Raw genomic sequence first — 12,402 nt, 5'->3', positions numbered from 1 at the left:
CGCAGTAAAAACAAACAGGGAGGAGAGCAACAGTGTTTGTTGGACAAATAATCAACAAATAATCGTAGACATGTATGCTAGCACATTCATGTCATCCATGTTTATGATTCGACTGTCACACAGATGACATTGTTGTTATTCTTGAAAGCATGCGGCTCAGATTTTAGTTAAATCTGCACCTGTGTGGCAGTTTAGGACCTTAACACTGCTGCGTTTCTTCTTTTCATTCATTCATTTAATCCAACGAATGCACAAGTAAATAGAAATAACAGGTCAAGTCTGTGTTGTTTTTTTCCTTGTTTGTGTGAAAGCTGTGTACTTTAAATTTTTTAGCTGAGGAGTGTACAAGAGAGATGGCATGGTGGTGGTCTAGTTAGGAGAAGGAGCCTCGGAAAACAGTGAACGAGAGAAATGACTGACCAATCAGTGGTCTGCTGTGTTTTCATGTTACCTTTAGCATCAGCTCAGCTCACTTTGAACCCTGACAGAGGTGCTACAAAAAAGTAGCCGGTAATATCCGCAACTTTCACCTGATGAAATACCAAAAAACGGCGAATAGAATCGAGTTGAGCCGTACCATGTGGGGGGGGGGGGGAAGCGGCTTATTTGGGTTCATAACAGTGCTGGAACAAGTGGTGATTGGACTGGAGTTTGCTGAAAACCTCACAGCTCTTATCAGAGGTGGGACATTAACGGCAGTTAACTGTCAAATGTGGGTGCGTTTTCTTGTTTCTCCTCTACCAGCATGATAACCATAATTTGGAGCTCCAGTTGAATTAAAATGGTCAAATAGTGACTCCAGTTAAAACAGTCATGTGTCTTGTAGTAACTGAGACTCCTGTCCTTCATATCGTCATCAGCCAGCACAGTGCTGGCATGTTTTTAAGATTAGATATACTATGAATCAGTGGCGGGGTTTTTTCCCTATACAGCGTGTCCACACTGTACATGGAGTAATTTGAGTAATTTCCTCTGAGCCAGATATTTTATTACATGACAATTTTGGTACATTCATTTACCGGCCAGTGTGGCAGATAGCTTTCCAAGATTTACTCTCCAAATGGAAAATCTACCTGTAGTTGGTGCTAGTTGGTTGTTTCTTTGTCAACTTCAATTTCAAAAAGCTTTATTAGCCTGACTGTTTGAATACAGTGTTGCCAAACCAATAAAAAAAACAACACAGAAATGTTGAAAAAAGGAAAAAGAAGAATACAATACAATAAAACATCAGAAATCTTGCACAGTAATGTGGGTGCAAGCAGTAATGTGAACACAGAAATAATAGTTGCTAATAGTTACTCCTTCTCTATTTGAGCTGCATCCTTATATCTTTCTTTTGTTGGTTCCCTCTTCTCTCTCTCTCTCTCTCTCTAATCTCCATGTTCTTTCTCTGTCCTCTGTCCCATTCACTTCATCTTTTTCCAGTTGATACCAGCTCTGTTAAAATCAAACAGCTGTCAGGGTCAAACTCTGCAATGAGCATCAGATTGGTGAGGTTTGTATTACTCAGTGAATTTAGTTTTAATCCTGAATCCACATTTAACATGTCACACTTGGAGTTTTATCAGTTTCAGTGAATACAACACTGTGTTCATGTAAGACAGGCTCTGTAAACTGTTGAGAAGAACATGAAGCATATACGAGTCATTGGAAACCATGAATTGCTTCAGCATTGTGAACGCTTACCGAGCTTCTTCTTCTCAGAGGACTGAAAACGTGATGTCTCTTATTGGCTCCAATGGATCCTACGCACCTGTTCTTTATGTCATCAGAGGCTGATTTTAGGGTTGAAGTCAAAAATCTCATTGAATCTTGTAACCATGAAGAGAGCTGAAGAATATCTCTTATGCAGGGCCTGGATGGACTATTATCTCTCTCAGAGCCTCTTTGGTACCTTCAACTATCTGTGGGGCTGATGAGGAGTCCAGATCTTCTCTTTTTAAAGTGTTTTAAAAGAAGTAGCACATGCATAAATGCGTCCTTCATTGTGTGACAGAAGGCCACAGAGCTGAACTGTCTGACAGCTCTCAGCAGAGGGTCCAGAGAGTCGGAGGCAGCCATGTGCTCCAGGACATCTCTCAGGGCTTTCAGTGATCTACACCCCACTGACACAGCATTGTGAATTGACAGCCACCCCTCGCTGCATTGGGCTGGGTGAATTTCAACTCGGGGTTCATCCAACTGTTTCTGCAATTCAAGCAGCTCGTTAATTCTGACAGCAGATTGCAGAAAAATACGATAAACTGACCTAAATTCCTGCTGAAATTGTAATTTATATGTCAAACATGGGTCAGGTTAGTGGTTGACATGGCCATCAGTCATTAATAAATGTTTTGATTCATTCTTCTGATCAATCACTATTTTATTGTCCAGGAGAACATTTTATAGAATATGATGAATAAAATATTTTTAATACGTATAACTTATACATTTGCATATATAAAAATGTTTAAAAAACAACAACAAAAAAAACCAAACATTTTATTTCCATATATATAACCATGGTTCACATTAGTGGAAAATCCAGCTAAAATAAATATGTGTGAACAGGGGTTTTTTACAGCCTAATATGTCCCTGAACAGTATGTAAGGGTTAACATGTTCACCACTATTTTGGAATATACAGTTCAGCTTTTCTTTCTATTGGTCATGAAAGAAAAAAACCCCATTGCTGTCACGAGTGAGTATGCTGGCCTAATTTTCCTCTAAGAGCATTCTCTCACATTATAAATTTTTAACCTCTAAACTCCTACATGGCAACAGAGAACATCCCTGAGTGGTTGGCAGGTGTCGTCAAAAAAATAAATGTAGCAGGATTAACAAGACCACATACCGCCATTGTTTTTACTGCAAGGCGGCTGTTTACCTTTTTTTAAAATGTGCGACAGGGTGTCTCCTTATCGTGGCGGTAAAGCTTAGTCAGTGTTCACTTCTGCTATCTGATGCACACATCCAGTCAGTCACTGTTTTGCATGTCAGTTGCATCAGTGTCTCTGACCATATCATCTTTCATTACACTCAGAGTTCAGTTCAAGCTGTCCTTTGTGTTCTCCGGTCCCCTTTACATGTCTGTGGTCATTACACAGATTTCCTAATGTCACTGAAGGATTTAACAAATGGCAGTAAAATCTGAGTTTTAATGATAATCCAGGTTATGGCTGACAATAGCAATTGTCTGTTTTTGTTTTTTTTCTCCAGTGTTTCATTATAAAACCTGCCTCTGTGGTTCATGACTTAGGCTCACATACAGTCTCAGAGTTCACATTGAGGCTGACTGGCATAATGATATTGGCTTGCTCAGTTCACTGTCATCACAGGCCCCAGCTAATGAAGCAGACTGAAAGATGGAGCATAAGAACGTTTTCTTTCTGTACAAACCGAAACGATGCACCACAGATGAACTCGGGTGGAGATGCTGTTCAGAAAGCACACAGTATCCCCCCCCTTAAAGCTTCGGCAGCCCAGAGGATCTCAGGTGCACATGCAATTATGTTCCTCCCATGAGAGCTGAATGTATTTGGCCCATTTTGCTTTTCACCCTATGGCTCATACGGTGTCTGCTATGTTGCTAATGCTGCACAGTTGCTCGCTTGTAATGAGCGACAGACGCAAGCAGAGTCACGCAAACAGTCTCAGTGACGTAGTTCAACATATAGAAACTAGAGTTCGACTAATACAGGTTTTTTGGGGTTGACACTGATATTAGGGAGTAAAAAATTCAGATATTGATATATCAGCTGATGTATTGCTTATATACATAAACACGATTCCTCAAATGTGGTTATCAAACATTTACGACAAAGATATGTGATAGAGGCCATGATATCTTACAGTTTAACAATAAACTTGTTTGTATGAAATGACATCAGTAAAAAAATGTTTATGTTAAACTTGAATTAAGAAAAGATCAAATATACATAAAGGGCTGCCTTTATAACTCCAAACATATATATGTATAGGAGCATATCAGACAACATATACACTGATACTGATATATCTGTGACAGGCTAATGTATATATAATCGCTGCCACCCCATTATGTGGGGGTTGTGACGGTTTCAGGTGCATCTGGTGTGTACTCATCACCCTCGTTTCCATGTTGAGTCTTTTAATCATGCGTGTACCGTCTGTGTTTGTGTACATGCACTTCCTGTCTCTCCGCCCTCTGCGTAGGCCACAGCTGCTCACAGCCCGAGCGACATACAGCCAGACACAACACTGGTGAGAGCGAGCACCTGCCACGGTTTGCAGGGTTATTGCAACGAGAGTCCTCACTCACTTGCTCGTGTTGATCATGGTCAGCTGACTCTGCTCTGTAGCTCATCTTCATTCTCATGCTCCCCCCCCCATCCCAGTTAGTGAAAATGTCCTGGTGGCAGGAGGGTGGTGTTGGTGGGGGCTGGTGGTGTTGGGGGGGGCAGCTGCCACACGACATCAGTGTCTGTGGAATGAAGTCAAACGTGAAGACTTGCCCTGGCTAGACCCCCTTTTTGTTTTCCTACACAATGACTCCCACTGTTCCAGCGTGTTTATATACTCAGTCCTCGCTCTCCAGGAATGACCCACACTACTGGATGTTATGCATAAAAGATTTACGCTTCAGTACAATGACCGTCTTATTAGCATCATGTGTACGGCGGCAGACAGCACATTAGCGTCAGGTCTGTGTTGTTGTTATAATCCATGTTGAATAATAAAGTATACAGGATGTGAGGTTTATCCCTTTTCCAATTAATACCTTTTATGTAATCGTATACTCATATATCTTCATATTTATAATAGCAGGGAGATTTGATGGATTAAACTAAGGCTCCTTATTGTTTCCCACATTGCATCAGCTAATGACAACAGTGTGATACGCCACGTGAACTGTGCACAGACGGGGGAGCAGACACAAAAACAAAGCCAACGTCAGGAGAGAGAGAGAGAGAAGCAACACTTTATATTAGGAGGAAACGCGCACAAAAAACAGGAAAAGATTTGTTAGAACTAGAAAATCCCACCAGTGTTTTTTAGTAGGTAAACCTATCAGCTTCTAATCCTGACTAAAACTAATTAATTTGGATTAATAATTAACAACAAATAATCAGCTAGTCCGAAAAATAAACTTTGGACACATTTTTCGTCTAATTTGACATCTTCAAACCAAAAGATGGTTTAATCTACCAGTAAGCAGCAAATATTCACATTTTTAGAGGCTGGAACCAGATAATTTGTGGTATTCATGCTTTTAAAAAATATTTAAATGATTAATCACCATTTAATTTTATGTGAATTGTCGAGTTGTTCCAGCTCTAATCACAACTTCACTACCAAAATGTGATATGATGAATGACGGCCACAAATATGTCCAGAAAACTGACACTGAATGACACAATAGGAGACTTAAAGAGGCTCTATTTTTTATTTAATGTCTTCCGTAATTAATGTGACAGAAAATCATACACTCTTGTCCAGAATAATGCAACATAAATTCACATTGTGATTTGTCTCAGGCTGTATTCTCGATTATTCTTCAGCATCCGATATATTAGATATTTCAGTGGTGGTCTTTATAGTGGTGTGTTCGATGGAAGAAGCTGCCTGCCTTTCTGTTTTCGTGAGCAGGAGATTGCTGACGAGCGACTCCCTTTATCCCATCAGTCAGAGCAGAGAGCAGACATTAAGAACACACACACACACACACACACACACACACACACACACACACACACACACACACACACACACACACACACACACACACACACACACACACACACACACACACACACACACACACAGAGAGAGAGAAGGCTTACGCTGTGTTGCTGGAGCTCAGGCATAGTACAAAATAGATTTAATGGAACAAGGTTATTTCTCTGCCTGCACATTTCTGTAGAAAAATGGAGGATTTCAGACAGGTTTTGTGCATTGTTCTAGACCTACTTGAAGCTTCAGTGTGTGTGGTTTACCTTGAATATAGAGCATGCCTCAAATCAAGAGCTTTCTCCCGTGCCCTTATATGGCTTTGATTTTTTTTTTTTTTTTAGAGAGTGACTTCACATCCAGAGCAACAGAATCTTTTGTTTTCTTTTAGTTTTTTGTAGCTCCAGTAATGTTTAACTGTCTCACCCGCTGAGAACAGAGCTTTCCTACTGCACTTGAACTACTCATCTAAGTGCAGCCGGTTACTTTTGATTCTGATAAAATAGTTTTGCTCTTCATCTGCATTTACAAACACGAGCTTCAAAACAATGTGAGCATGATGAGAGATGAGAAACGTGCCCTTCTGTCTGTACCAGTCCTGCCCCCTCACATGCTCTATCGATGTGTGTGTGTGTGTGTGTGTGTATGTGTGCACGTGTTCAGCTGAGAGGTCGTGTCCTGCCTATTAGAGAGTGGGAGGTCGACTCCAGGGTTTGACAAATATTAGAAAAAATAATTGATGAGAAATCACATTAAGAATGGCATTGATTGCACAGAAATTCTCATTAAAACAAGACACGGATGGCAGCAACTTGACAGATTGTGTAGCAAGTAGTAAAAAGCCCACTGAAAGCCCTGCATTTTCCTTATACGCCATGCAGACGTTTATGGCTTAAAGAATGAACAAATGGATTAATTATATTTTATGAACTTTTTTTTTTAACAGCAGAGCCATCTGTAAAACTGTAAAATGTGTCCATATGAGGAAAATGTAGGCTGTGTCTTAGCCTCACACTCAGGATGACAGTTAGATGAAAATGAAGATAGACCAGACCCAACCCCCCCAGACTCCCTCTAAATGACTACTTTTTCCCACTGGCTGACTACTCCTCATCCTTCCTGTGAGAAGCCTGTTCTCACTGATCGCTCTGCTTAGCACGGATCTGTTTCCTAACGTGCGACGTCCTGAGGCAATAAGCTGCGACTTGTAATTGCAAATGTTTGCTCCGAGTAAACTGAAGCTGCTATAGAGCAAATATTATGCAGACAGTGCAGTGCTTTGTAGCATACCACGGCAGCAGTTCAATAGATGCAGGCTGACACAGGTATGGGTCAGATGCGGGAGATGTCATAGGTCAAAGGTGCTGACTTTTACCCCACTGAGGTAGCGTCATTCTCCTGCTTCATACAGCGCTGCATTGTCTTACCATAAACTCATACCTATATTCTAGCCTGGTCACAAGTTTAAAGCATACAGATTTCTTTACAAACACATGAAAATACCACACAGCTCACTAGGGGTGTAAATCACAAGTTTCTTCACGATACGATATTATATTGATTAAATGGACAATGATTCGATGTTTGACGATATCTCATAGTCTGGCACGATACGATTTTAATTCGGATTTGGGTTAACGCAATCACTTCCATTTATATCAAATCACAAAAAGCTACTTAAATAATATTAGACATTTTTATTTCTGAACTCAACCAGACATTTAAATGGAAAACAATCTATTTTAAATAAAAAATAGACTTCCTGTTCACTATAAAGTACCACATCTTGATATAGAGCTTTAAAATGTTCGCAATACTATAAAAGAAAAAAATGTGTGGTAGACACACACATCCACAGTAAGAAAGCAGGAGCTGGACCAAATAACAAAATCTGTAAAAGCAAGAAAAAAGTCTTCACGCTGCAGCTCCGAATGCAGGTAGACTGGGATCCACCTGCATTGGGAGCTGCGGATGTGCGCGTCTACCACACAATTTTTTCACACCCTTTAAAAGAAAACGGATAGTACATTAAGTCACACAGTTTTTATACATTGAAGCAGGATTTTTGCTTCTCTTTTAAAACTGCGGTGTCTACCGTGCTGCGGAGGAAAAAACGACACGACAAAAGACGAGCAGCAGCACATTTCAGGCGTTTCTGTGTGGCTGAGTTTCTAGTAATGTGATATGATATGTTGCTATAGCAGCAGCAGTAAAACTGGTCGCTCTTTTAGAGTTGTGGTTTTTAGTTTTTGTGGGAAAAAGCTGCTCAGGATAACTTCACTGACTTTTTTTCTGGCCGTTGCCATGGCGCTGCTGGCCTTTTTGTTTGGAGGTGTGTGCGCTCAAGCGTAGAGACAGACGTGCCAGGGGGAATTTTGAAGTAAAAGTGCGGTTTTAATGATCGATGTCTGATCAATGTTTAATTTTGCATCGATGCTATTGGCTCGTTGCTCATTAAATCAATATATCGTTAAACCCCTACAGCTCACCTAACCCCTCTCTCTCTCTCCATTGCAGACCACATCCCAGAGGACCTAAGGGATCCGTTTTACACAGACCAGTACGACCAGGAACACATCAAGCCACCTGTCATCCACCTGCTGCTGTCCTGCGAGCTCTACTGCCGTGTCTGCACCCTCATCCTAAAGACTGAGCAGGCAGCATCTCTTCAGTCTCACCTGTCCGTCATCCAGGCTCTGTCCAGGAAGGGCATCTACGTCCTGGAGAGTGACGACACGCCTGTCACAGAGGGAGACCTGGCCTGCGTGCCCATCAAGATGGTGAGTAGATGATTAGGATAAGATGTTATAATTATTATTATTATGTAGATGAAGTTATCCTTTTTTTTGGCATCTTATATGCACTAATAAACACTTTTCAATTTAAGCTGTTGCTCATAGTGAAATTAAAAGTCACTAATACTGATTAGTTTATACATTCAGCACCAGGCAGCCCACGGTGTGGCAGCAGGTTTTACAAAATATAGTAGGCCCTGACCGATGCTGGATTTTTGAGGCTGATACTAACATTGAGAGTAGATATTTCTGTGATGATCTTGAAGATGCAAAGATGAGGCGAGTCCTTTCTTCAATCCATATTTAATATAAGCTTGGATCAAAGTGAAAAGCTTATATAGTAGTGCTGGCATTTCAGGTATTTCCCAAGAGGTAACCTGAACAATATATGATCCAGGCATCTGATGCCCTGCCAAGTATTTTTACCCAATGTGTCGTCATTCTCCAGTAAGCTTAGAAAATCCGACACCGGAACATGTCTGACACCACAACATGATCCACTGACCATACCGGGTACCCAATATGAACAGTAAACTTCACAGGCAATTTAATAATGATAACAAGGGTTGGTTATCTGTACTGGATACTTTTTAAGGTATCGACTTAAATAAATCGATACCAAGTACTATTGAAACTTCTCCTGTCAAGCGATACCTGCAATCAATCCTTTTTCGCACTTAGAGCTAGAATATATGACTGATGTATGCTGATTTTGAGCATTTTGTATTTAATAAATATTAATAATTTGAAGACTTCATTGTGTAGAAATCATTTTAATCATTTAGATGTGGAGGAGTGGTATCAAATGAAGTACTCAACTGGTATCGGTATAACTTTGAGGGTACTTGGATTGGTACTGGTATTGTAATATTTTAAACGATACCCAGCCCTAATAATAATTATAAATAACATTTAAAAAAGAAAAAAGACCAAACAACACAGAACAGAAAAGAACACATGAACATAAACTTGAATTAAGAAAAAGGATCAAATATACATAAAATGTTGCCTTTATATGACTTAAAATAAACACACATATCAGGCAACATACACACTGATGCTGATATGTCTTTGATAGGCCAATATCGGTCAGGCTTTAAAATACAGTTTGTAGCACAGATTGCCGGTCCGAGAAGAAGGAAACCAGGCCAGAAGCTATAAAAACTTTGCACGTTACCTGTAACATCCTCAGCTCTTCCTGCTCCTGATGTATTATCATACCACAGTGAAATCAGAGGAAGAGATTATTGTTTTAATGCTTATCCAGCAGTGCAATCAGCCTCAGCCACAGGCGTTAAAAGACGCTGACAAAGCTTAAATCCAGTTTAGAGTAACCTTAAAAATATTGTGAATCGATGTGCAATTTCAGTTATTTGCATTTTTTTGAGATTATTCATTGTGTGTGTGAGTGAGTGAGATTCGTCAGATATGATTTGCTGCTGAACTGAGCGGTACAGTCCCTCGGATGATTTGGCTGCACCCTTTTTATAATTTTTTATTCAAATACAGAGCTTGGATTTGACTGTTACTCATGCTAGTCATGCCGTGCAGGAGAGAGGACTGTTTGTGCTGTGTTTGTTATCTCGCTATGGCAACAGTGTTTTTAGTCTGTTTTTTAGTATGTTTTTGGCCAGACTTTAGTTTTTCTTTCTCCTTTTAAAAGTTGGCGTTTATGACGATATCTCTGACATTTGTTAAGAGTAACATAAGTTTAAGGGTCACAGCTCATTGGTGATGAATCTGTGTTTTTTTGGGTTTTTTTTACATTATGGCTGCAACACAATTACTGATTTACTGAGCTACAGCAGGATTGCATTATGATGAAATAGTAAAAAAAAAAAAAATGAATGAGAAAAAGGAAACCCTCAAGTCTTTAAAAAAAAAAGAGAGAAAAAAAGGAAAAGCTGTATTAGCAGGATTATCTTATGTGCCTGTAAGTCCTTAAATCAGAGGACGTTGCTTTCAACTCTGCTGGCAATAAGCATCCACTCTGCTGTAGTTTCCAGCTGGGAAACTAACTCTGTTTATTACTTTTATTTTGATAAATATCATTTATCTATTTAATGACAAAAAAGCTGACTCAGAGCACGCTGTTTAATCAGGGGCATCGGTTAAGAGGGTTATTCTTGCGTTAATACTTCTAATAATGGATTTTATTGTGTGTGTTATTTTTCTCACCTACATTTTTGAGCCGTTAAGAGCATTTGCTGAATGTTGGCACTTGAAAAATGTTCCCCTTTTGTCCTCATAGCCCAGTTGAAATTCCTCTTATTCAACCGAGCTGCCCCAGTGGACTCATTAGTTTCTAAGATAAATGTTGATCCTAGATAAAAAATGTTAGTATAAAACATATCTGTTTATGCCAGAAACTGATGGCGTCACTCTGTGGATCTCTTCTGTAGTCGTTATATGAGTGTTATGCTGACCATGTTTGTACACATCAGATCTTAAACAGGCTGAACATCCTCAGTGTGTAACTCACATGCTGCAGGTCATCTCAGGGATCAGTGAATTAAGCACAGAGTCCCTCCTTCCTCTGTCGCTACGAGCTCTGACGTTTCACATGTTCACAGAGTGCACTTCACCCAGGATAGAGTGAACACCAAACCGGCTGGCTGTGCTGTCAGCCATCTTCCTACCCTTTTGTTGCCATGGAAACCAGCGATGGTGAAGGAGCAGGCCTCCCCTCTCTGAGGGCTGTAGGGATGTGCGTCTGCGTTTCCTGGTAGTGGCCTGACAAAATAATCCACACAGGCCTGCGTGTAAGCATCCAGACACAAAGCCTGGTGAAGGGATGGAAAATCCTGGGCAGGACAGCGCTTATCTCTGATAGACTGCTGGAACCCCCCATCCCTACATCCCAGTTTGCTAACTTCACAAGGCGTTTCCATAGAAACCGGCGGTTTCCTACCTCCCGTGTCTGTATGTGTGTCTGTGTTTGTGTGAATGAAACGGATCTTATACCTGCAGACAGTTCCTCCGCACCTCGTCTGACTTTTGTTGAGGCAACAGCTGGGGCTTGTAAAACCTCAAGAATCTAGCCGTCCTCTAGGACCACTTAAACCTTTGTGTGTGTGTGTGCGTGTGTGTGTGTGTGTTAGTGTGTGTGTGTACGCACATAGCTCAGGGCACACAGCAGCCCCTATTCCCCATGGGGTTCCCCACTGTGCTGCTGAAGGGCAGAGTGAGAGTGTTGGAGGAGAACAAAAGATTGAACAGCACATCATGCTGTTATATTTGCCATGTTGTCTATTTATTGAGTTCTACTTATCGACATGTAGGTGCTCAGTTAAGTGCACCTTTTTAAGATTATGCATGTTGCTGACAGAAAATGTTTCCTATATCTGTACATAAAAAACATTTCATCTCCTAAATTGTAATCAGTTTTTACTTAACCCTTCATGAGAGAAGCAGTGGAAGTAAAATAATCATTTTTGGTATAATTTTGGTTTCCTATCACCTGGATCTTTTCTGTTGATTATGATAAACATTGTAATTATCACTTGTCAGTACAGATTAGTTAGTTTCTTTTTAGTTAATTTATTTATTTAAACATGTTAAATAACAATAAACAGCTTATTGTTTTAGATAAACAACAACAACAACAAAAACACATTCAATGTTTGAAAGGGTTTTGGATGAAGTAAGCAATTTTTCTAGTCTTTTTTTTCTCCCCCTTTTTCCTTTTTCTTTTTTAAAGCTCTAATAATCAAATCAAGCCAAAAAACTGTCAGACAAACTACAGAGACTTCTGACAGAACAAGAAACACACATATTCAGACATCCATCCAGGTTTCAATCAAGCTTACAGTATTTAGAAGAGAAAATGAAAAGAAATGGTGAAGTAATTACTGAAACCATCATTTGTAAACGTCTGTCACAGTTTATTGACTGACATCTTGCTGTGTTGGTTGTAAAC

The 12,402-nt window shown here is 40.0% G+C and overlaps 1 protein-coding gene across 1 annotated transcript in view; it reads left to right on the top strand.

The window, feature by feature from the left end:
• Positions 1-12,402, top strand: part of camsap1b (calmodulin regulated spectrin-associated protein 1b) — a 33,161-nt gene that overhangs the window by 4,553 nt on the left and 16,206 nt on the right. The window contains exon 3 of the mRNA XM_062418365.1: positions 8,206-8,468. Coding sequence (XP_062274349.1) covers positions 8,206-8,468 — 263 coding nt within the window. The remainder of the gene's footprint in view (positions 1-8,205; positions 8,469-12,402) is intronic.

The sequence above is a fragment of the Scomber scombrus genome, chromosome 4 (genome assembly GCF_963691925.1).
Source record: "Scomber scombrus chromosome 4, fScoSco1.1, whole genome shotgun sequence".
Taxonomy (NCBI): Eukaryota; Metazoa; Chordata; class Actinopteri; order Scombriformes; family Scombridae; genus Scomber; species Scomber scombrus.
This window is presented reverse-complemented; position numbering and strand designations above follow the sequence as displayed.